The sequence below is a fragment of the Prunus persica genome, chromosome G1 (genome assembly GCF_000346465.2).
Source record: "Prunus persica cultivar Lovell chromosome G1, Prunus_persica_NCBIv2, whole genome shotgun sequence".
Classification (NCBI taxonomy): Eukaryota; Viridiplantae; Streptophyta; class Magnoliopsida; order Rosales; family Rosaceae; genus Prunus; species Prunus persica.
This window is the reverse complement of record NC_034009.1, coordinates 25,696,916-25,722,995: the sequence shown is the minus strand read 5'-3', so window position 1 is coordinate 25,722,995 and position 26,080 is coordinate 25,696,916. Positions and strand designations below refer to the sequence as shown.

The 26,080-nt window shown below is 38.3% G+C and overlaps 1 protein-coding gene across 1 annotated transcript; it reads left to right on the top strand.

Annotated features, from left to right (window-relative positions):
* LOC18788987 lies at nt 1,059–3,436 on the top strand. Its single transcript, XM_007225623.2, has one exon. The coding sequence runs from the start codon at nt 1,329–1,331 to the stop codon at nt 3,198–3,200; it is 1,872 nt and encodes a 623-aa protein (XP_007225685.1). The 5' UTR covers nt 1,059–1,328; the 3' UTR covers nt 3,201–3,436.

Below are 26,080 nucleotides of genomic sequence, written 5' to 3'. Positions count from 1 at the left end.
TGATATGATTATATTTGGTGATGTGATATGTTGTTCATCTTATTTTTTTATATATGTATAATTGTTGAATTAATAATTGACACAAATTAATGTGCTAATCATCCAATTATAAAGTATGAATGAGTAAATAAAAGTAAATAAAATGGAACAAATTGTATATGTGATTTAAGTGATATAATCATAAACCTAAACTCTTATTTCTACATAATTATATATGTATGCGGGCCTAACGGCCCGGCCTTTTGTGGGCGGGCTGAGCCAGGCTTTCTTGGGCTTAATCGGGCCGGACCGAACTTCGAACACCCAAGTCCAAGCCTAGCCTGACTCAAAACATATCGGGCCATCTCAAAGTCCATAACGGACTGGGCATGACTTTTTTCGATGGGCCGGGCGGGCCCTTATTGGCCCATGAGCCGCAGCCCAAATGATGAGGCCTACCCTAAATACACATTTCCAATTCCGACTTCCCAATGGACCCTATCCCTTTATTATTATTATTATTTAAAGTAAGTTGACCCCACTCCTTTCTTAAAAAGTGGAAATGAAATGACCATGGGCTAGAAAGTCTTTTTATTATTTTTTTGTAGATGGAGCTAGAAATTCATTTTTGCCAAAAGAAAGTAATTAGAAAGACTAAAGGCTAGTTTGGCATTGCTGTGCTGTGAAAATAATCGCTGTCAAATTTGCTGTGAGAGAAATCAGCTGTGAGAGAAAGCAGTTTGGCGTTTGGTAAAATTTTTGTTAAAAGTATTGTTGGTATTGATTTTACGCATAATCAAAAAATGATTGCCTCATAATCATTAAACCCAGAGTCTCTTCGAAACTGATTTCTGCATAATTAAAAAATAAAAGCAGCTAATTAGCTGCTTTTCCATATAGCTTTCTCTCACAGCAATTTTTACCAATAAGTGATTTCTCACAGTTTACTAAATAGGTTGGGCTTTTCAAAAATTTTTAAAAATCACTTATTATCCTAAATAAGCAATGCCAAACCCTAAAACACCGGTTACGAAGACTAATTGACTCGTCTTCCTTCTGAATTTCAATTCACGCCCCGAATTTAATTTCATAAATTTATAAAATATGAAAAATAAAGAAAGTTGGGTTCAGAAATTTCAGGGTACGGAGCAGAGCAGAGCAGACACGCGCAAACATGCCATTGTCAACAAGAAGCCAAGAACCCAAGAAGAATAAATAACAGTGACCCAACTCACAAAATCCCCATCTTCTTCCCCCGCTTTTATTTGTCAACTCGGCCGCTGACTCGTCTTCGACTCACTTGACTCGCCTCCCAAAACAGCACAAGCAAGCGGAGACTGAAGCGAGCGATGGCTTCGGAAGAGAAGCGCATTGAAGACGAACTGTCGTACCCGATTTTGCTGTCGGAGCGGGTCCGGTCCGCCGTGGACGAGGCCGAGTCGTTCAAGCTCGAGTGCTCCGAGGTCGGCAAGCAGGTGGATCGCCTCTCGCAAATGCTCCGAACCGTCGTCCGCTTCGCCACGACGGCGCCGTTTTTGTACGAGCGCCCAATTCGGCGAATCGTCGCCGAGGTCTCCAAGAATCTCGAGCGAGCCCTAACCCTGGTCCGCAAGTGCAAGCGCCAGAGCGTCCTACGACGTGTCGTGACGATCACCAGCGCCACCGACTTCCGCAAGCTCTTCAACTTCCTCGAGTCTTCCGTCGGAGACATGAAGTGGCTGCTCAGCATATTCGACCCGGACTCCGGGGGCAATAACGGAATTGTGCTCTCCCTCGCCCCGATTGCCAGCAACGACCCGATTCTCTCATGGGTTTGGTCCTTCATCGCCACTATTCAAATGGGTCAGTTGCCGGATCGTGTTGAGGCTGCGAACGAGCTCGCTTCCCTGGCCCAAGACAACGACCGGAACAAGAAGATTATCGTCGACGAAGGTGGGGTCTCGCCGCTGCTGAAGCTCTTGAAAGAGGGCTCGTCGCCGGATGCCCAAATTGCGGCGGCGACGGCGCTCTATAATCTGGCCAGTGATCAGGAGAAAGTGAGGACCATTGTGAATGAGGTTGGGGTGCCCGCTATTGTGCAGGTTCTAGGCGACTCGCCGATGAAGGTTCAGAGTCGAGTGGCGACCTTGGTGGCGAGAATGGCGGAGCATGACAGTGTTGCCCAAGAGGATTTCGCCAGAGAGAATGTGATTAGGCCGCTGGTGACGCTGTTGTCGTTTGAGACTTTCGTGGAGGATCGGAAGATTGAATCGGGTAAGCAAAGCATTCACTCTCTAGTTCAGATTAACAAGGAAATGGAGAAGAGCACATTAGCAAAATCCAAACCCAGTAGTAATAGTCGTGAGAGTAATTTTAGACCTTACTCGAATTCGTATTCGAGTTCTTCGTATACTTATTATGCGGAGGGGAGTAATCGCGGGGGACATAATCATAGGAAGGAGAGGGAGAATGAGAAGCCCCATGTTAAGCTTCAGCTGAAAGTTAGTTGTGCAGAGGCTTTGTGGATGCTTGCTAGAGGTAGTGTTTCGAATAGTAGGAGGATAACTGAGACGAAAGGTTTGCTTTGCTTGGCTAAGTTGGTGGAGATGGAACAGGGTGAGTTGCAATTCAATTGTTTGATGACTATAATGGAGATAACAGCTGCTGCTGAATCCAATGCTGACCTTAGGAGAGCGGCGTTTAAGACCAATTCACCAGCTGCCAAGGCGGTTGTGGATCAGCTCTTGAGGCTGATCAAAGATGTGGATAGCCCGACATTGCAAATTCCTTCTATAAAATCAGTTGGTTCATTGGCTAGGACATTCCCTGCTAGGGAGACCTGGGTCATTGGTCCCCTAGTGACTCAACTTAGCCACAAAAATCTAGACATGGCAACAGAAGCGGCAATTTCACTTGGGAAATTTGCTTGTCCAGATAATTTTCTCTGTATGGAGCATTCAAAGACGATTATTGAGTTCAATGCTATCCCACCTCTGATGAAACTGCTAAGAGGCAATGAACACTCACAGTTGCATGGACTGATTCTCCTATGCTACCTTGCACTACACTCTGGCAATACCTACGATTTGGAACCGACTAGGGTGTTGACTGCTCTTGAAGGGGCAGACCGTAGTGCGCTGCCTCAACATCCCGAGTTGAGAGAATTGGTGGCGAGGGCAATATATCACCTCAATCTGTACCACACTGGAGGTCATTCTCAAAGGCTGACATACGTGCCTTGAAAACAAGTTCAGCGGGCTAAAGGACCGAAGTTTGTTTCTGGTATATCATTGTGCTGTGCAGCAGTAGTAGGATCAGTTTGATACTTTTGAAAGGGAAGGAAACAGGGCTCATACAAACATAGTTGATTTATAAGATAAATGCAAAAGTTCAGAATTATTTGTTTTTGAGAAAAAATAAAATAAAAAGAGATGACTTGTTTATATGAAAAGAATACTCTATCCTCAGTACAGTCGCATCCTTTCTCGTAAGGTTCTGTTTTCTCAGCATTATTTTGCGGCAATTGCATTTCTTTGATTGCTGATATGTGTGAATAGATGGATCAATATCTCTGTTCTCTCGTATATGATAGTTTGCGGGATTATTAGAGTTGGTTTTCAAGAACGTTGGGCCCATCTAACCTTCAATCAGCTGCATGTGAATCGATCAATCTATTGCAGATATAGAGTTGGTTGCCTGCCTGACTTTGTTTAGAGAACCCCTCAATTATCTTCATTTGGAGACGACGTCGTTTCACTTTGAAAAATCTACCAGACTTCTCACATCATCGAAGGAAAATATTTATAATAATTCTTGGACTTGCACACGATAATGGCTTCATCTTTGGAGCAAACTCGTTTACAAAGAATGTTTTAAATACAATTGAGTTTTCTCATACAAACAAAAATCTCAAGTTTGCCACCCGGAACTCCAAAATCAATACGGTTCTCAACTAGCAGGGTTTCCAACACATGCCCTAATTACAGAAAAGATATCCGATAATGGCTTTAGTACAATTTTCAGTGGGATGATTATGAACATTGTCACATCAAGTAATTCCCTGATGACACTCTTTTGACATCATTACTCACTCACTCTTCCTAAGTTAGATTTTCTGTGCAATAGCACTAAATAACTATGCTTAATGCAAATGATCCACTCGTATAGTGGTTTGGAGTATTTGCACTTTTAATTAAGGTCTTGAATTTGAGTTCTAGCATCTATGTAGTATATGTGAGCTTAATCTATTATTCCCCATCTTAATAGGAAATGTCCATAAAAAAAATATGCTCAACTACAACCGGTATTTCGTCAACAGTATTACTTCTAGAAAATAATTTTCATAATCACAAACATGACTTTACAATGAAAAATGAGGTTGAGCATTCTCAATGCAAACAAACAAACTTAATGAAAGGAAAGCATATGAAGAGAAGTCCATATGTAACATGCTCGTATATGTATTGGTGGTAGAAATCCTCTACTGTTTTCAATTTATTTATATTTATTATTCCCTCTACCGTTTTCAAAATAATCTGATCAAAGTTATGTACGTAGAGATAGAGGGGGAACTCTTGTTCAATATAATTACATTAAACTATTCTCAGCATCAACAGGGCAACTTCTAGAATCTCACCTAAAAATTTATTTAATCGCAACTAGTTAGGGGAACTACATTGATCTTACTTTGTCGTTCTACCAGAATACTAGGAAGCAAAAGACTGATAAAGGTATAACATTCAAGAATTTACATAAATGGATTGGCAAACGTAGAATTTCCAAATGCGTACAAGCAATACAATTCGAAACTTCTATCACTCTCTGCTCAAAGCCTCCAATTTCAATCCTATGATTATGATCAACAATAAATTCACTAAAAAAATAAACAGGGAAAATCAAACCTTGCAGATAGGAAATTCCCAAATTGCACTTCCTAGCTAGGTCTCCTCGGTCTGTAGCGTCCACCATAGCCATGGGCCAAGCCGGAGTGGCCTGTTGATTGCTTCGGTTACTACTTGGGCTTCAGCTTAGGTTACGCAGCCCAGTCTTTGGAAAACTTCATTCCAAGGTGGCCCACTTAGCCAGCCAGCCACCAAGCCAAAAATTCTCTCTTGAGGAACTCTATTTGAGTGCGATAAATGAGGACACAAAATTCAGCCTTTAGATCTATACGGACGGTTGAGATTAAATTTCCTCTTTAACTTACAATCGGGTAGGTAAAACTCAAACCCGAAATTAATACACAGCAAAGGTTAAACATGTTCAACACCCAGGAGATTGAAGTTTGAACACAAAAACCCATAGCGCCAAGAAACATAGCTAAACTGGTTTGGAATCCGGCTTAACGACAGTTGAAGGCAACTTCGTTTCCTAAACCTTGAAAAATTAGTTAGTTTGAGTGGAAGGGACGAAGCCGTGCCGTATTCCTTAAAGTAAAGCCGTGATTTTTTCCATTTCGAAAGTGATAGATGTGAATATGTGTTTCATCGGGATTTGTCAAGCTTTGGGTTGAAGACAACCCGACTACAACTTTAGTTTCTTTTATAATCCAGCCGTCCAATTTTATCCAATGGTTGCGATATGTCCTCATTTAAGTTCCTCAATTATGGTTTCTCAAGAGGGACAAGCTCCACCAAGCCATCCTATTTGTTTCAGCAAGAGAGTCCACTATTCTAGATGGAACCTCTCCTTTTTGTTTTTCGTTTTCTTGAAAATAAAGGGAAAAACAATTGTTGAAATTGATGTGGTGAAAGTTAAGGCTTGCAAAGAAAGTAATCTTGTTTCCTAATTTCGTAGTTGAGGTCCCTACAACTCTATTATACGAAAACTTGTTCAAAAGTCGGATCTTAAAATGGCATGGTTCGCATATGCAAGCAGCATAATATACTTACTTATAGAGCATGTGTTGTAATTGACCGGCGAGGAAAAAAAACGCAAGAGTAGACATGGAAATGATAGGATGCATGTGATTGAGCAAAACCACGGCATTCCATTTATGACAATCTTAGACTCTCTCTCCCTCTCCTTTTTCTTTTTCCTTTTTGGGGTTTGTTTTTGGTTGTATGCGCTCCATTTCCTCCAGTTTGAGTCTCTGGGACGATGTATTCCTTCTATCTGCACATAACTCCTTAAAAACACAAAAGGTTTTGTGGATTCTGGTCCTTCACGTGACACTATTACATATCATGATTCATCAACACTGCAGTATTACTTCTTGGGGTTCAGCTGAGGTTACGCAGCCCAGTTTTTGGAAAACTTCATTCCATGGTTAGCCTTAGCCAGCCACAAAATAGCCATCGTACTTACTAGTGATCTACTATGATATTGATGTGGTGAAAGGTAAGGCTGCAAAGAAAGTAATCTTGTTTCCTAATTTCCTAGTTGTGGTCCCTACAATTCTATTATACGAACACTTGTTCAAAAAGTCGGATCCTAAAATGGCATGGTTCGTTCGTTCTCATATGCAAGCAGCGGGTGGATGTAGATGTAGACATGGAAATGATTTTTTGGACGATCTTTGACTCTCTCTCTTCCCTTTTTCTTTTTCCTTTTTGGGGTTTGTTTTTTGTTGTATGCACTCCATTTCCTCCAGTTTGAGTCTCTGGGACTGGGACGATCTTTTCCTTCTGTCTACACATAATTCCTTAAAAACACAAAAAAGTTTTGTGGATTCTGGTCCTTCACGTGACACTATTACATATCACATGCGCTTTGACTTTGCGTCTTTACTTTCCTAATTACAGAAAAGATATCCGATAATGGCTTTAATACAATTTTCAGTGGGATGATTATGAACATTGTCACATCAAGTAATTCCCTGATGACACTCTTTTGACATCATTACTCACTCACTCTTCCTAAGTTAAATTTTCTGTGCAATAGCACTAAATAAGTATGCTCAATATAAATGACCCACTCGTATAGTGGTTTGAAGTATTTCTAGTTATGTACATAGAGATAGAGGGGGACTCTTGTTCAATATAATTACATTAAACTATTCTCAGCATCAACAGGGCAACTTCTAATCTCACCTAAAAATTTATTTAATCGCAACTAGTTGGGGGAACTACATTGATACTACTTTGCCGTTCTACCAGAACACTAGGAAGCAATAGACTCATAAAGGTATAACATTCAAGAATTTACATAAATGGATTGGCAAACATAAAATTTCCAAATGCGTACAAGCAATACAATTCGATACTTCTATCACTCTCTGCTCAAAGCCTCCAATTTCAATACTGATCAACAATAAATTCACTAAAAAAATAAGAGAAAATTGTAACAATGGTCCCTGAACTAAGATCAAACTTTACTTTTCGTCCCTTATATTGCTAAATTGTTACGGTGGTACTTTAATTATGCCTCCACTTTCAAGAATCGTCATTTCCGTCATCTCAGTTAACTTTTCCATTAAAAATGAAGGTATATTTGTCTTTTCATGTTTATGGATTGAACAGAGACAGTCATATTAGCATCTCATGTGATTTTAATCCATATTTGTCTTTTTAAATTGAATTTTAAGAAGGTCTGTTGGAGGATTTGAAGAATTTGCCTTTTTAAAATCTAGAATTGTTCTCAAGTTTTTTTTTATTTCGTAAAATTATGGGTTGGGGGGGGGGGGTTGTGGTTGGGAATCAATTGTTGAATGGGAGGGATACAAGGGATTGGATCAATGATTATTTTTCATATTCCTTTCCTCTATTACGACGAGCTCGCGGAGCAATGATAGATAATTAACTAGTATGTACAGGGCCAGGCCTCCATGGAACAAAATATGGGCGGGAGAGAGAGAGAGAAGATTTATTTATAAAAAAATTTGTGTGAGAAGATATTTTTGCCCATGCTACGTCATCATTTTTAACCAAAAAGTTGATTCAGATGACGAAAATGATGATTTCTGAAAATAGAGGCATAATTAAAGTACCATCGTAACAATTTAACAATATGAGAGACGAAAAGTAAAGTTTGGTCTTTATCCAAGGACCATTACTACAATTTAGTCAAAAAATAAACAAGGAAAATCAAACCTTGCAGATAGGAAATTCCCAAATTGCACTTCCCAACTAGGTCTCCTAGCTCTATTGCATCCACCATAGCCAAAGGCCAATTTGGAGTGGCCTATTGATTGCTTCGGTTACTACTTGGGCTTCAGTTTAGGTTACGTAGCCTAGTGTTTGGAAAACTTCATTCCAAGGTGGCCCACTTAGCTAGCCACCAAGTCAAAAAATTTCTCTCTTGAGGAACCTTATTTAAGTGCAATAAATGAGGATACAAAATTTAGCCGTTAGATCCATATGGACGATTGAGATCAAATTTCCCCCTTAACTTACAACCAGGTAGGTAAAACCCAAACTCGAAATTAATACCCAGCAAAGGTTGAACATGTTCAACACCCACGAGGTTGAAGTTTGAACACAGAAACCCATGGAGCTAAGAAACATAGTGCAGGGGCTTTTTTTCTTCCGACAGCTACAAAAGGGCTGGCCTACCGTAAGGAGCGAATTGAATAAGTTATCCCCTGTGCCTGAGTTCAAAGATCAAGCCCTAAGAATGCTTCGAAAGGATAGTGAAGCCTTCGAAAACACCTTGGCTACCTTCACCAACAAAAATAACAACAGCTTACAGATAAATTCTTGGCTTGGCATGAGAAGCTTGTGGCATAGGAGCTGAGCATTCATGAGTTTAGCATGAGAGAGAGAAATGGCTATGATTTCCTATGAGAAACAGAGTTTTTAAGGCATGGGGGAAGGGATTCTAAGAGGATTCGTTGAGGAGAGAGAGTGGGAGAGAGATGAGGGTAATGGGTGGCTTAAGTGATTTTCCGGCAACTCGACAAAGGTGCTATCAAGTGCTGGAACAGTCTGCCGTGAGAGAAAAATGGGGGGAAAAGGATGAACAGAGCACGAATTTGCTAAGTTTTGAAGATGAGAGGGGAAGCTTGCTCTCTGGATGTGGTTGTGGCTAGTGGTGAAGTATTGGGTGTTTTGGGTAATTTTTCAGCAGCCTGACAAAAGCTACGTCAGACTCTGGAATGGCTTGCTAGAAGAGAAAATGGGAGAAGATGGAGGAATATGGCACGAAATTGTAGAGTTTCAGAGATGAGAGATGAAGCTTGCTCTCTAGATGTGGGTTGTTCTAGCTAGTGATGAAGTAGTGGGTGTGCTGGGTAGTTTCCGGCAGCTTGATAAAAACTCTGTCAAACTTTGGAAAAGTTTACCAAAAGGGAAAATGGGGAGAGATGGAAGGATGCGGCTCGAAATTGCAGAGGTAAGAGATAAAGCTTGCTCTCTGGATGTGTCTTGTGTGTTGGGTAGGAGGTGGCCCTCTTTATAGCCGTTGGAAGCTATCATTTTCTAAGAAACCCTAATGGAAACCCTAATGGTTTCTTTCCAATTTAGCCAAGCTTTTTCCTTCATTTCTCCTCCCTTTCTTTGACTTATCTTACTTTTGGCAAAATCTTCTCTGCCCAATCTCATAAAATCAGGGATTTTTTGGGAGCTCAATGCTCTTCTCGCAACTACCTCAGTGGAGAACTCTCATTTTCAGCCATCTTTCTTCCTTCTATTCTCCCCTCTTCTATGTCTAGATTTGATGGGGGGAAAGCAATGGGTATGTACACTGGTTTGAAAGGTGTTTTGCTTAAGTATCCTTTGGTTTTTTGGATGGCTTGTGGTGGCATTTGTCTTTGGCCATGTGCTGGAGATTCCCAGTAGCCTGCAGATGTGAGTGGCTTTTGGCTTTTGGCTTTTGTTATGGTTTTGTCTCCAGCCATGTGATAGAGACTTTAAGATATTTTGTTGGTCACTTAGGCCATTCTTTAAGGTAATGGGCTAGTTCACTAAAGGGATGGGCCAACTTCCCAAAGTGATGGGCTATCTTTTCTAAGGTAATGGACTATTTTCTCTCTTTTATGCTTACCTACATATTTGGGCTTAAGAAATGGGCTTGAGTTTCTAAGTTCCCAAGCAACCCAAAACTTTCATTTCTCGGCTCATCAATAGGCCTCAAGAAAACTCGTAACCATCCATACCACAACCCGCTCAGCAAGCCCTAGGCATTCGCGTGGCTTGGGCCCACTTAAGCTTGTAGCGTGGCGTGTTACTTATTTGCTTGGCATGGCACATGTGCAAGCACATATGACGAACTCTTGCGTACCCAAGTTAGGTGTCGTATTGGGCCTGGAATTTATTCAGGCCCAACCGTGGATTTTTTGGGCCTCAACATTAGCCCCCTTGATTATTGGGGCCATGAATGTGTATTGAAATGGTCCAAATAATCAATTTCCAGTCCAAAATAATGGCAGTGGCAAGGCATGGGTTTAGGAACAACTCAAGGATGACTAGTTAAGTGTCTCTGAAATTACGGCCAGGTTTTTTTCAAGAAGGTTGGTGGGGTCGCAATGGTCCCGCTTAAAACTCAATCCTTCTTAAACACCGAGGGTGTTGCCTTGAAGAACTTTCCAAGACACTGTAATTTTGGAGGTCACTTACTAGAGTTACCAAGAGTTGACATATTTTGTGGCATGACATAAAAGAAAATGCTTGGTGGATTAGCTAAAGATAACGTAGCTTGCGTGATTTATTTGCTTGAGTGACTAGAGAGGCTTGATTTTGCATGATTGTGGTTTGCAAGAGTTGCATTGACTTGTACGCTTGGCTTTGACTTGTATGCTTGGATGCTTGGTATTGGCGTGTACGCTTGATTTTGGCTTGTGCTTGGCATTGGTTTGTATGCTTGGCTTTGGCTAAGGTATCATGGTTTAATATAGCTTTTGGGACATTTAGCATGGTGGATGTCATTTGACAGTAGCCAGAAGTGCTAGTGGATGGTGGGGATCCAATCTTGGAGTTGCGGATGCAATGAGCTTGGATTCGCCATTGTGTTTGAGTTTACAACACCAGCCTCCGAACACTTTGAATTTAGCGGACAAAACTTCAGTGAAGGTGATAGCGTGCGACATGATGGCTAGATATTGGAAGAATGCTTGAAATAGGGCATGTGCTGGAAGGATGTTTGAAATAAGGCAGGTGCTGGAAGAATGTTTGAAATAGGGCATGTGCTGGAAGAATGTTTGAAATAAGACATGTGCTGGAAGGATGTTTGAAATAGGGCATGCACTGGAAGGATATTTGAAATAGGGTAGGTGCTGAAAAATGTTTTGTTTGACATAGAATAGGGCATGTGCTGGAAGAACGTGACTTGGCTTAGCATGATTTATTTTCTGGTTTTCTCTCATTCTCTTCTTTCTTCTTCTTCTTCAAGACCCAAACTCATGGGTATTATGCATCAGTACATAAGTCATATTTCGGAAGCTCGGATCAGAAAACTTCCTCGATGAAAGTTGTTCATCTGCTCGAGTACTATAGCCTGTAAAATTTGTAGGATTTTTGAATTTTTCTGATACCTCAAAGTTGGTCTGCAACTTCTGCATTCATCCATGACTGGTGAGTTTCTGCAGATTATGCTTCTGCATGTGTCTTTAACTTATGATGCTTGGATGATTGCGCTTGCTTCACAAAATTTGCTCGAACTTATGTTGTTTATAACATATCCAAAATTGAGGATCATCCACCCATTCTAGTGCTCTATGCCTCCATTTTTTTGAAGCATGTTCATGAGTTAATGTTGATGCCTTTGTTGCATTATGCTTGAATGCTTGAGTTCCTCTGTATTTCCCAGCATTTGTGAACTATAAATCGAATTCTGAAGTTGAGCTTTTGGTTTAGGATTCTAGCTTAGTGATAAACAAGAGTAATGCAAGCTTACTTGGGTATGCATGCAAGTGTTTGTCAAAATATCTCAAAGTAGTTTGCTGGCTGTTTTTTGAACTCTTGAAATGTTTCTTTTCGAATCTGAGTTGGAGCTTTTTAGTCATAAAAATGGACTTCTCAATGGTTATGTTGGAATTGGTCTTGCGTCACTTGAAAAAATGAATTTTCGGTGGAATTTCAAAGTAAGGGTTAAGCTGCTGGAGCTATGCAGTTCTTGCTGCATGGGCTGTTTTAGGAATCTGTTTGACATGCTTCCCTAGCTCGAAATGCAACGAAATTTTGGAAAAATGAATCTTGATATGTCTAGTTCTAATCTGGAAAGTCTAGGATTTGTTGGTTGTAAGCTTGATTTATAGTGATTTTCTAAAGGTGGGATGTTCTAGCTAGAATGGTTGGGAAGCTTGTGTATAAGTTTTTCTTGGCACGTTGCTTTTGAGAATTTGGCATGTCCTTTCTCTTGGCATTGAGTGCTGATCTGGGTATTGCTAGAGCATGTTCTTGAGCAATATTGTCGTGAGAGCATGATGTGGAATGGTACTGTCGTATGAGCATGAGTTCTTCAATTTGTTTGAAATGCCTGAATTGCTTGGAATGCTTGAATGAAATGAAATTTCTTGGCATGTGGATTGGTATTACGCCCTGTGAATTTGTCAAATGCTCAATAGATGAGTTTGCTTGAACTCTGAGAAAATTATGCTTCCGGCGCCCCCCTTTGTGTATGAGTACCTTTCCAGCGCCTGATTTTGGCTAACGTATTCTCTTGTTTAGAAGCTCCAAAGCATGAGAAGTCTAATTTTCTAGGATTTTGATATCATGAAAGTGAGTTTTGGTCTCTTGCAACTTGTCTTTGGAAAAAATTATGCTTCAATAGCGATTATGCTTTCGGCGGCCCCTTTTCATTTACGAGTTCCCTTCCGGCACCTGATCTGGCCAACGTACTCCCTTGTTTCTTTTTCAGGCTTGATTGAGAGGTTCCAAAGCATGAGAAATGTTATCTTCTTACTGATTTGTTAGGAACTTGATGGTATGAAGGTGAGTTTTCTTTCACAGATGTAATGAGTTTGTTGAATTGTTGCAAGGATAAATTGAGCTTTGGGGAGTTAAGTAGCATATACACTAGCATGATGTTTGAAATAGGGCAGGGGCTAAAAAGATTTGAAATAAGGCAAGTGCCTGGAGAATGTTTAAGAAGGTTTGAAAAAAATAAGACAAGTGTCTGGAGAATGTTTAAGAAGGTTTGAAAAAAATAAGGCAAGTGGTGGAAACAGTGATGAATGAATGTATATAGCTTGGACTTGGTTGAAGATGTGAATAATGTTGAATCGCACAGCTCTTGGAACCGAGGTATACCTTGGTTTAGCATGAGAAACTTTGAAATGCTTGTGCTTCAATTTTTTTTTTTTTAAATCAATTGGCGAGAAGCCCCCAAGTCATTTGAATCTGCATTTTGGCTCTTCTTTTTTTTAAAAAATAAATTATTTATATATATATTTGCTTGGCATAGAGCCCAAGTATTTTGGGGTTTGCATGTGTAGTTCGCTCAATGGCACGAATGATGGATTTGCCTAAGCCCCCAGCCCTCGTACAAGATCTAGTTTTGCTTGAGAATAGATATCTAAGACACAAGCAAAAGGCACATGTCAATAACCCTTGTTATGCTTGTTATGCAAAGTAGATAGCCAACAAAAGAAAAAAAAACAAGAAAGAGGAGATGTTCTTATCTCTTTATTTTCTCTGGTTTATTGCTTCTGGTCTTCTTCATTGGAAGTATTGGTGAACATAGCGGCCTAATCCCCAGCAAAGTCGCCAATTTATGTGAGGGCTTTTTTTCTTCCGGCAGCTACAAACGGGCTGGGCTGCCGTAAGGAGCGAACTGATGAAGTTATCCCCTGTGCCTGAGTTCAAAGATCAAGCCCCAAGAATGTTTCGAAAGGATAATGAAGCCTTAAGAAACACCTTGGTTACCTTCACCAACAAAAATAACAACAGCTTACAGATAAATTCTTGGCTTGGCATGAGAAGCTTGTAGCATGAGAGCTGAGCATTCATGAGTTTAGTATGAGAGAGAGAAATGGCTGCGATTTCCTATAAGAAACAGAGTTTTTAAGGCATGGGGGAAGGGATTCTAATAGGATTCGTTGAGAAGAGAGAGGGGGAGAGAGATGAGGGCAATGAGTGGCTTAAGTGATTTTCCGGCAGCTCGACAAAGGTGTTGTCAAGTGCTGGAACAGTCTGCCATGAGAGAAAAATGGGGGGAGAAGGATGAACAAAGCACGAATTTGCTAAGTTTTGAAGATGAAAGAGGAAGCTTGCTCTCTGGATGTGGTTGTGGCTAGTGGTGAAGTATTGGGTATTTTGGGTAATTTTTCAGCAGCCTGACAAAAGCTATGTCAGACTCTGGAATGGCTGGCCAGAAGAGAAAATGGGAGAAGATGGAGGAATAGGGCACGAAATTGCAGAGTTTTAGAGATGAGAGATGAAGCTTGCTCTCTAGATGTGGGTTGTTCTAGCTAGTGATGAAGTAGTGGGTGTGCTGGGTAGTTTCCGGCAGCTCAACGAAAACTCTGTCAAACTTTGAAAAAGTTTACCAAAAGGGAAAATGGGGAGAGATGGAAGGATGAGGATCGAAATTGTAGAGATTTCAGAGGTGAGAGATAAAGCTTGCTCTCTGGATGTGTCTTGTGTGTTAGGTAGGAGGTGGCCCTTTTTATAGCCGCTGGAAGCTATCCTTTTTCAAGAAACCCTAATGGTTTCTTTCCAATTTAGCCAAGCTTTTTCATTCCTTTCTCCTCCCTTTCTTTGACAAATCTTACTTTTGGCAAAATCTTCTCTGCCCAATCTCACAAAATCAGGGATTTTTTGGGAGCTCAATGCTCTTCCCGCAGCTGCCTCAGTGGAGAACTCCCATTTTCAGCCATCTTTCTTCCTTCTTTTCTCCCTTCTTCTATGGCTAGATCTGATGGGGAGAAAGCAATGGGTATGTACACTGGTTTGAAAGGTGTTTTGCTCAAGTATCCTTTGGTTTTTTGGATGGCTTATGTTGGGATTTGTCTTTGGCCATGTGCTGGAGATTCCCAGCAACCTGCAGATGTGAGTGGCTTTTGGCTTTTATCATGGTTTTGTGTCCAACCATGTGTTGGAGACTTTCAGATATTTTGTTGGTCACTTGGGCCATTCTTTAAGGTAATGGGCGATTTCACTAAAGGGATGGGTCAACTTCCCAAAGTGATGGGCTATCTTTTCTAAGGTAATGGGCTATTTTCTCTCCTTTATGCTTACCCACATATTTGGGCTCAAGAAATAGGCTTGAGTTTTGGTGCTCCCAAGCAGCCCAAAACTTCCATTTCTCGGCTCATCAATGGGTATCATGAAAACTCGTAACCATCCATACTTCAATCCGCTCAGCAAGCCCCAAACATTCACGTGGCTTAGGTCCACTTAAGCTTGTAGTGTGGCGTGTTGCTTATTTGCTTGGCGTGGCACATGTGCAAGCGCATATGACGAACTTTTGCGTGCCCAAGTTGGGTTTCTTCCCAAGTTAGGTGTCGTATTGGGCCAGAACTTTATTCGTTCGGGCCCAACCGTGAATTTTTTGGGCCTCAACACATAGCTAAACTGGTTTGGAATCCGGCTTAACAATAGTTGAAGGCAACTCTGTTCCCTAAACCCTGAAAAATTAGATAGTTTGAGTGGAATGGGTGAAGCCGTGGAAGGAGCGAAGCCATATTCATTGGAGCAAAGCCGCGATTCTTCCATTTTGGAAGTGATAGGTATGAATATTCCAACAAAGGAAAGCTCAGACAACCTTAAGTTTCAAGTTGACCCATCATTTGGTAATCTGTAAGAAATTTAGTGGAATTTCAGTTTATGGTTCAAGTTATGGTTTTCCCCTATTTTTACAGTCAATGGTGTTGGATTTGGCATTTCATGTCTGTGGTTCACTTGCATTGTAGTTTTTGCTTGGGTATATGTAAAATAATCCAATGAACATCATGTCAATAAAATATCAGTAACACGCATTTGCAAAGTAACAAACTGTCAATAATGAAAGTGTTGAAGAAAAATGTGAATCTCCCAACATAATTTCACCACCACTAATTAAATAATGGGGTTTTGTTATTTTAAGTTCGACCCATTTGAGACGCAGTGTCTCTTAATTACAATCTTTTGCTTCAAGGGAACACCCTTTGATTCCATCATAAAAAAACAAAACGTGTCTTTGTTTTTGCGGTTGCTCCCAAGTCCAACCTCAGAGTGCCTACGTATCCTTTATGGGAATTAAGCCACTCGTAGTTCAAAGAATTGCAATGAATAAATGACTCATTGCAAAATGGGGAATTTGAATGAATTGAGGCATGTTTGGTAGCCATCTTGCATTTGAGAATTAAGGCAGATAGACCCGAATGCCATAAGCATTTTATTGAGCCTCCTTGACCGTCAATTGATTTAACTCTCTTGAACCTTCGCTGACACTCTTGTACACTTGCTTAGCTTGGTGCTGTAAATAGTGAACTCACGTCTTTGTCCCTTGGAATACAAAGGGGCGCAAGTGCCTAGACACTTTGCTTTCATTTGTTGCTAGCACCAAAAGTGACGTGAGGGACTTGAAAAAGCCTTGGTTTCAAACCTTCGCCTTGTCTTCTATCTGTGTGAAGCCCAATGCTTGTTTTATTTTGTAGAGCATACTCTTGAGCTTACTGGACAAGGAATAGGCCCTCTCAAACAAACACGCCTTTACTATTTTTTTCATCCTCTTTGAAGTCTTGGCGTCAGTACAAGCTAGCTACTGTGAGTTTGTTGCTGAAGCTTTGAGCCTTTTGGTTTGGGGACTCTTGATGCCATATCAGGTGAAGTGGTGTTTAAGCTATTGAATAAATACCTGTTCACCAATCATATTACTTGCCTTTTGTCATTTGAATTGGCTTTCGAAGCTGAGAAATCTCATCTTCTTGCTGACATTTTGTAGACATAAAAAAAGTGGAGGTGTGCTTGCATTCTCTGATAATTGATGCATCTGCTTCTCTCCATTTTTTTGTTATCTATTTTTTTCTTTTGTTGCTGATGAAGCTTCATCATTGTCACTGAGTTTGCTGACTTCTTTGTTGGTGAAAACCAATTTGTTGACTTCTTTATCATCAACGAGTCGGCATATGTCTCATGTCTCAGAGATTTTGACATACGTGAGCTGCTTTCATATCCAATGGAAATTTATGGGTTTTTCACCCATGATGGATTTATCATCCAATAATTTCGGGGTTACTCACCCATAAGAATTTCTCATCTAGATAAATTTCAGGGTTTCTCATCCAATAATGGATTTCATATCCAATGATTTTTCGGGTTGCTCACCCATGGATTTGCATCCAAATGGTTTCAGGGTTACTCACCCATGTATTTGCATCCAAGAAATGTGATTCAAAGGTTGCCACCCCACATGGATTGCCATCCATTTGATTGATTAAAGGATTGTCACCCAACATAGAGGACCTCAAGAGAGGAGCTTTGTTACAGATGCATCTTTGATTGCTTCTGTCTTTTTTTTTTTCTCTCCAGCCTTTCGACTGTTCTTCTCTGCCTTTGTGGCCTTGCGAGCTTCTTTTTTTCTTTCTCTGAAGCCTCCCCCTTCTCTTCTTTTCTTGCTGTCTTTATATTGATCACCCATGATAGAATGTTTTAATTTGAAAACATGATGATAAACTGAACCTCAAAAATGGAACTACTAATCTCCTATGAGAGTGCCCTCTATTGGTCAAACTCTCCTATTTTTCTTTTTTGAATTTCCTTCCTTTATCTGATCAGCAAGTTTGTTTTGTTTTGAGCACTTATCAACTTAGATTAAATAAGGTTTGTTGGACTTGGGATTTGACCAATACAACCTGCCAATTTTTTTGGTTCAACAGAAAGGAACAAGATAATCTTTGATGATGTTAAAGCTGATCAGATTTATAAGTAATCCTTATGCGCATCTATTTCGTCAATTTTGTAATGTGGCTGGTTGATTAGTTGTGTAATGTAATGCAGTCGCTTTGTAATGTAACTGGAGCAATCACTGGTAGGCAAGAAACTCTCAAGAAAATAGATAGATAAGTGCCATGAGGAATCGAACCCCAAACCATAGGCCTGACCATGTAGTAGAGGGTAGACATTTAATTAATCAGAAATATGGGGATAAATGGACATTAGAAACTAGCTTCATAAGAAAAGAAACAATGATAATAAATTTATCTATTTCATTGTCTGATCGATGATCCATTACACTTGATTAATTATGTATTTCTTTTTTATTTTGGTTAAAATCTAATTGCATAAGCTACCTAGTAGTAAGTGCAAATCAAGTTTTGTTAAAACAGTCTCAAATTAGCATGGTATTTAGACATGCATTGGAGATTTTTTATTATATGTTTTCTACATTTACCTTAGCCGATACTAATATAATTTTCATGGTATTATGTGCATTATATGAAGTCTTGAGGTAAATATAGTTATATATATATACACACACCATTAGAATACCTAAAAACATATTTGTATTTGAGTTGCAGTATACGTTTTCTACTAGTTAGTTGCTACATTATTAGTGAATCATAAATTGTTGGTTTGCTTCAATAGTCTTGGGAATATAAAGCTCATTCAAGTTCATCAAGTATATTGTATTGTTTGACATGTGCTATGAAAATTTAGCACATTTACCCTGTTAATTGAAGGAAAACCTTCATGCACTATCATCAATCAAACCCTTACTGAAAATATCCATTTCTGAAAAAAAAAAAATATCTATATATGCTAACATTTATTCATCTTGTATTTGTGTAAGAATCCTTTCAGGAAATGGAATCCAACGTGCAGCTAGTATGACTAGAATCAAAGGCATATGTCTCACGGGTGAATAACTTCTCACACGCGAATTCATGCGTAGCTAAAATTTGAGCGAAGTTGACGGAAGAACAATTAGAGCAATTCAACAAATCATGCTTTGGTCATCTTGCGAATATTGATAAGATTCAATTTAGTGGGCAAATTGTGCATGGGATTGTCATGCGTCGAGTCATTGGGCGAGGTGTGAAAGACTTGGATAGACTGAGTTTCTTAATAGGGTGCGGCATTGCTCTCCACCATACTCGTTACAATCCTAACAAACGGTCTAAGTGACTGTTCATATACTATATTCCCCATCTCCATTGGGTTATTTTATTTTTTGGTTGAAAAGCAAATGGAGAAGGGAGGAGACAACACAAATTGCTGCTTCACAACCAAACAAACCAAGGAACTATTGGTGGAACAATAGGAAATGTGAATTTGAGGATAATAATAATTCTCAACAGAATTGTAATAATCAAATACAATAACAAATTTACATGAAATTAATGTAAATCAACAAACACAAGTAGAAATACTGATAACTTCAGCGATTGAGGCTTGCATGAATTGCAATGTCCTAAAGACAGATTTCGCCCCTGCCCTTGTGCTCGCAATTTTATAAGCGTCCATCTCCTAGGATTCAATAATCGATAATCCTAAATTGAAGAACTTCAATTTAAGGCATGACGAACCAATTATATACTTGTACTCTCAAGACACTTAGAAAGGAAACTTGAAGACTGATACTCTTGTATAACACGAGTGGGGAAAACTCCTTATCAACACACCTCTGGAATGTTACATAGTTAGGTTTATATAGAACCCAAGTGACTTTTTGGAATAGCAACGGTGGCTGTTCACTAATTGACGCAACCCATGCAAAAGGCGAATCTGATGTTGTGGCGAAGGCAATTTACATGACTTTTAGGTTTATGTTATGCAATTTTTCATATTTAAACATAATAACTGTTTTCATTCACACATTAAAATTAAATATTATAATATTTAATAAATATTATAATATATAATTTCCAACAATCCCCCACATGAATGAAAAAAAAAAATAAGAAAAATTAAGAGTACTTGCGAAAAAGAGATGCATCTGAAGAGGTGTCTTTTGGACTTGAACCTATCATAGTATAGTAATTACCAATTGAATTTACTTGGTGACGTAGTGGATATAATGAACTTGAATTGTTCACAGTAGTAGTAAACCGAGACAATAGGAATCACACATCTCCAATCCTAATATATTATGGTTCATGCGGTTGTGTTCATTTTGGTCTTGAACAATTCCCGGATTCATGAGAGCTTTAGAGAACTTAAGTCATCTCATTCTCATAGAAGTGACCCCACTTCTACTCTCACATAGGTGACACACTGATTAAGAATAGTCTGCTCTACTCCTCTTATTTATAAGATATCAATATCATTAAACATAAGTACCCTTTATACTTCTGCAGACAGCACACTTCTTCCATCATGGGAATAAGGTATAGTGTGTTAACAACTTTGAATCATGCCCAACCAGTTTGCCTATTGAACCTAGACCATGGGATCTCTAATCAACTAGGTTAGGTTTTTGCCAAGTCAATTCATTCAATATGTTTGCTTTAACCTCATTCCCCTCGATGCTCAACTCACTCTCTAGTCCAGCCTTTTAGATTTTGGATCCACTAGGTTGACTATAAACTGATGGGTGTGCGCATTCCATCTCATGAAATTATATTCATTCGAGAGTAGTTGTTTTGAAAAAATCCTCCATGCATTTTGTTGGGACTTACTAAATAATTTGCCAACTCTGCGGTAGACTTCTCCCACATTTAAGGTATTTGTAGGGTCGTTAACCTTTCTATACCTTAGAATAAAAGTTACTCATCTCTTTCATTGAGCAAATTACATTTTCATTCTCAACCGAATATGAGATTACAAAGATAGTTAAGCCACCCCCACAATTCTCTTACAATTGTGATTGCTATTAAACTATCAATGATTTTTCATACCTTAAGAACTTTGCAAATTATGTCTAGTGCAATTTTGCAATAGATCCCCATATTTTCAGGTTCTCATCATTTGTGCAATTTTGCAATAGACTTCCACAATTAGTTTGATAAGCAACAGCACCCTCTATCCTTGTGCTCGCAGTTTTGTAGGCTTCATCTCTCGAGATTCAACAATCCATAATCCTAAATTGAGACACTTCAATTTAAAACTCTGACGAACCAATTATATATTTGTACATTGAAGACTGATACTCTAACATAGCACAAGTGGGGAAAACTGCTTATCAACGCACCTCTGGAATGTCATATAGCTTAAGTTTATATAAAACCCAAGTGACTTTCTGGAATAGCAACGGTGGTTGTTCACTAATTGACGCCACCCATGCAAAAGGGAGGATGCAACTTCTCTAATTGAATTGCATCAGGTTTGTCTGCTGTGCAATTTTTCATATTTAAACATAATAATTGTTTTCATTCACACATTAAAATTAAATATTATAATATATAATTTCCAACAGGAACCAAAGAAAAGCTGAAACACGCCCTTGGATAACCCACAGAGGCGAGCATTCATAAACATTCCAAAACCAAATTCTGACTAAAAACTACAAAAAGTTCATAATCACTTACTAGTAATGCACTTCCCAATGTGAGTTGAGAAAAATTGGGCGAGTTGAGCTTCAGATGATGTCATTGACTATACGACCAAGGCAGGTCAAGAAAAAAATTGGATGAGTGTGCCTCAAATCTCGTCCAAGCTCAACGAAGAGCCAGCTGTGTTTCATCGGGATTTGTCAAGCTTTGAGTCTTTATTTCGGGTTGAAGATAACCCGATTGCAACTTAAGTTACTCTTTTAATCTAACCATCCAATTTTATGCAACGACTGCAATATATCCTCATTTAAGTTCCTCAACTAAGGCTCCTCAAGAGAGACAAGCTCCGCAAAGCCATCCTACTACTTTGCAATTGGTTTTTTTTCCAGGTCCGGTCCAATTTTTAGTTAATCCGATTTGTTGAAGTAAGAGAGTCCATTATTCTAGATAGAACCTCTCCTTTTTGTTTTTTGTTTTCTTGAAAATAAAGGGAAAAACAATTTTTGAAATTGATCTGGTGAAAGGTAAGGCTTGCAAGGAAAGTAATCCTGTTTCCTAATTTCCTAGTTGTGGTCCCTACAACTCTATTATGCGAACACTTGTTCAAAAGTCGGATCCTAAAATGGCGTGGTTCGCATATGCAAGCAGCAGAATAAACTTATAGAGCATGTGTTGTAATTGACCGGCGAGGGAAAAAAAGCAAGAGTGAGTGGATATGTAGACATGGAAATGATAGGATGCATGTGACTAAGCAAAGCACGGCATTCCATTTATGACATTCTTAGACTCTCTCTCTCTCTCTCTCTCTCTCTCTCTCTCTCTCTCTCTCTCTCATAGAATCAGTCGTTGGTTTTTTTTTTGGGATGATCTCTATTCCGTGTACTCCTACACATAATTCCTTAAGGGGTCGTTTGGTACACAGGCTTGGCTTGGACTGGCTTGGATTAAATTTAGTACCACGTTTGTTTCATTTAATTCTAGTCTTAGATGGGATTGCTAATACCGGGCCCACCAAAAACACCTCCTTAGGAGGGGATTACTAATCCCATGTAAAAAGGGAGGATTAGCTAGTCCTATGTTTACCAATGTATGAGATGCATATATTATATTGTAATACTAATAACATATATTACTATTATTATTATTATTACATACACATATACTATAATGTACATATACATGTATATACACATATACAAGTATATATATACACATATACAAGTATATATATACACATATATACATATATAATATATATAAATACATATAGATATATACACATATATTATTATTATAATATACTCATATACACATACATAGTAATATTATAATAATAGCATACATGTATACATGTATATATGTAATATATATTATATTATATATTAATGTACATATATACACGTATATACATGTATATATAAACACATATATATACATATATAATATATAAATACATATAGATATATACACGTATATTATTATTATAATATACCCATATACACATGCATATTAATATTATAATAATAGCATGCATGTATATATGTAATATATATTATTATAATACATATATATAAGTATACAGAGAGCTTCCATTGAGGGATCCCTCAAATAAGCTTATTTGAGGGACACCCCTTGTAGGCCCCACTCCGGATTGTATTTCACTAATCCAAACCGTCTATTTTGTAGATACTCATTCAAAGATCATCTCTACAAAAAATCACTTGAATCCGATATCATGTGACCACTCAATTGAGTTATTGAAAATTTAGTACTTTTCTTAAAGCACCGTGTTCATTGATTTTGTAAGACACAATTGGATGTCGAAACGGTTTCCGATTTGTCTAATTTTTTGTAAGGATGATCTATGAATGAATACCTAAAAAATAGATGGTTTCGATTATTGGGAAAAGAATTGTAGGGTACCCTAAAGGGCGTCCCTCAAATAAAATTATTTGAGGGATCCCTCAATAGAAGGGGACTGTATAAGTATATATACATATATGTGTATATATTATACCCATGCATGTATTATAATATACATATACACACGTATATAGACATATACATTATATATTTATACTATATGTATATATATATATATTATAATATACATATATACACGTATATACATGTATATTATTATTATAACATACCCATATATATTATCTATTATAATATACATATGTATATGTATATGTATTATACCCATGTATATATACGTATATATATATACGTATATTATAATATATAATATATATACATATATTATATATACATATGTATTTTGTAATATATATATATATATATATATATAATATATGTATATATACATACATATATAATATATATATATATATATACACATATATACATGTATATTATTATTATTATTATTATTATAACATACCCATATATATATATTATATATTATAATATACATACATATATATATATATAAATATATGTATATATGTATTATACCCATGTATATTATAATATACATATATACACCTATATACACTTATATATATGTATGTACGTTTATATTATTTAAAATATATAATATTATTATAATATACTTATATACATGTATATACATATATATTATATATATTATAAAATACATATATACATATATATAGATATTTTTGAAAAAATAAAAAAATTATAGTCCTAGTCCAAGCATACACCAAACGCAGGATAAGTGTTATCTAACTTAGACCAAGCCAAGCCAAGCCAAGTCAGTCCCTAAGCATAGTCCATGCCAAGACAGTCCTGTGTACCAAACGAGCCCTAAAAACACAAAAAGTTTTGTGGATTCTGGTCCTTCACGTGACACTATTACATATCACATGCACTTTGACTTTGCGTCTTTACTTTCTTAAATAAGGTATTTATTTACAATGTAGTAGAAATATTCTTTTTTCCATGCCCCTTTCACTCTTAATTAGTAAAACTTAGATAAAGGAATATATAATACAATTAAGATGGACTAAGACCTTATTAAATATTAATATATAATGCAAAGGATCCTAGGGATGTTTGTACTCTTGCTAATAATTAATATATGCAGGTGTGTAATATTTTAAATTTAAAAATCTCGTACAAGGTTTGTGCGACCTCTTAGAGCTGCACACCAGGTGCTCGACAGAGTGGCTGAAAGAGAAGGTGATGTGCTGCGTGCAGCACATTTGTCTTTTTTTTATTTTTTATAAACAACCTAGACAAAACGAAATCGTTTTGACTCAGTGAAATTTGACCAAGTCTTAAAGAAATTTAAATTTAAAAATACCCAGTGTATCCCCCCAAACCCACCACCCGATACTTTACTTCTAAAACTTCAAAAAAAATTTGTTTTCTCCTCCAACCCTAAGTTTCCAACTCAATCTCCCCCAAACCCTCAACCCCATCTTCTCCCTTGCTGCCGCCGTCGGGGTGATATTGCCATTGCTATGTGGTGGTGCCGCCATCTACTTGTTTTGTTTTTACTCACTGTTATTGTGACAATCGAATTCGAGGGTGGTTTAGGTGTGAACGGCAACGAGAATTCAAGATGGTTATGGATTTTACAGTGTATGTGGTGTTCGCGTGAATGTCCTAGATTTTTAAAACTTTTATTCCATTATTAATTTAATGTTTTTACTAATAGATTTAACAAAATTTGAACGAAAAGACCACATTGACTAACATAAACAAACACATGGATCAAATTATTCAAATTGATAACACGGGAATTAAATTGACAGATGAGGTAAAATAAAGAGACCATTTTGACATTTAAACCTTTACACTAAAACCCCTTGTGACAAGATTTCTGACTTCCATAGTCAATCAAAACGTGTTTTTCCCTGCCAAATTGCCAATTATGCAAAGCATCATATCTTCTCTCTCTTTTCGTTTTTGTTTTTTTTACTGTTTGAGGTAATGCAGTAGGTGCATTATTATGCAACGCTAAGGAACAGTGCAAAATAGTAAAAGTAAAAACAAAAACAAAAAAAAACCATCAATGAATATAAACCCTAATGCATATGCTTTGGTTCTAGCTGCCCCGCCGCGTGGCTTCTCTTTGTAATTTTATTTTTTCGTATTAAAATACTTTTAAATCTCTTTTCAAAACAACGTCTTTTGCAAACCATCAAATTAATTAGTGTTCGCTGCTTAATTTCTTCTTCTTTAACTTCGAAATGCAAGTACAATGTTTTGGGCCAGCCAGTATACACTATAAAACAAGGACCCTCGAGTATCATTTCTGCATTGCATTCGACCCAAAAGGAAAAAACAAAAGATTATCAATTCTGCATTAAGTTCAGCCATATGGCTCTCTCTCCCCTACCTCCAACTGCCACCATCACTGGCCTTCGCTCCACCACCACCGCAACTTCTCTCCCCAAACACCTTCACCGCCCCAAAACTTCTACGAGAAGATCAGGGGGAGTTCATCGGGGACCCCACCTTCTCTCTACCCTTTTGGAAGGAGATTTTCATCGAGGTCTTGTTCTATGACGAGAAGAAGTGAGCGTCAAGGTTCGAGACTCGCTGGTGGCTGACGTCGAACAAGAGAAAGGCGACGGTTTCCTCTGCTGATCTGACCACGACGTTCCCGGGGACGTTCACCGACACAATCAGCGTTTAGGTGGCCAGGCGGTCACGACGAAGCGGACGACGGCGGAGAAGGCGGCGCAGTATGCGGTGCTGGTGATCAAAGAGATTGAATTTACCGGGAACGAGACGGTGAAGTTCGACGTGGTATGTGAATGATGATGCAGAGTCGCTGGGAGGGAAGAACAAGTCGGAGTTTACGGGGAGTTTCATCCACTTGACGCATAAGCAGAAGAATTAAGACGAATCTGATGCTGAGTATAACGAAGCTGTTGGAGGAATGGATGCTGAATC

Excerpts from the sequence above, each read along its gene's own strand:
- LOC18788987 (XM_007225623.2), top strand. The coding sequence starts at position 1,329 with ATGGCTTCGGAAGAGAAGCGCATTGAAGACGAACTGTCGTACCCGATT.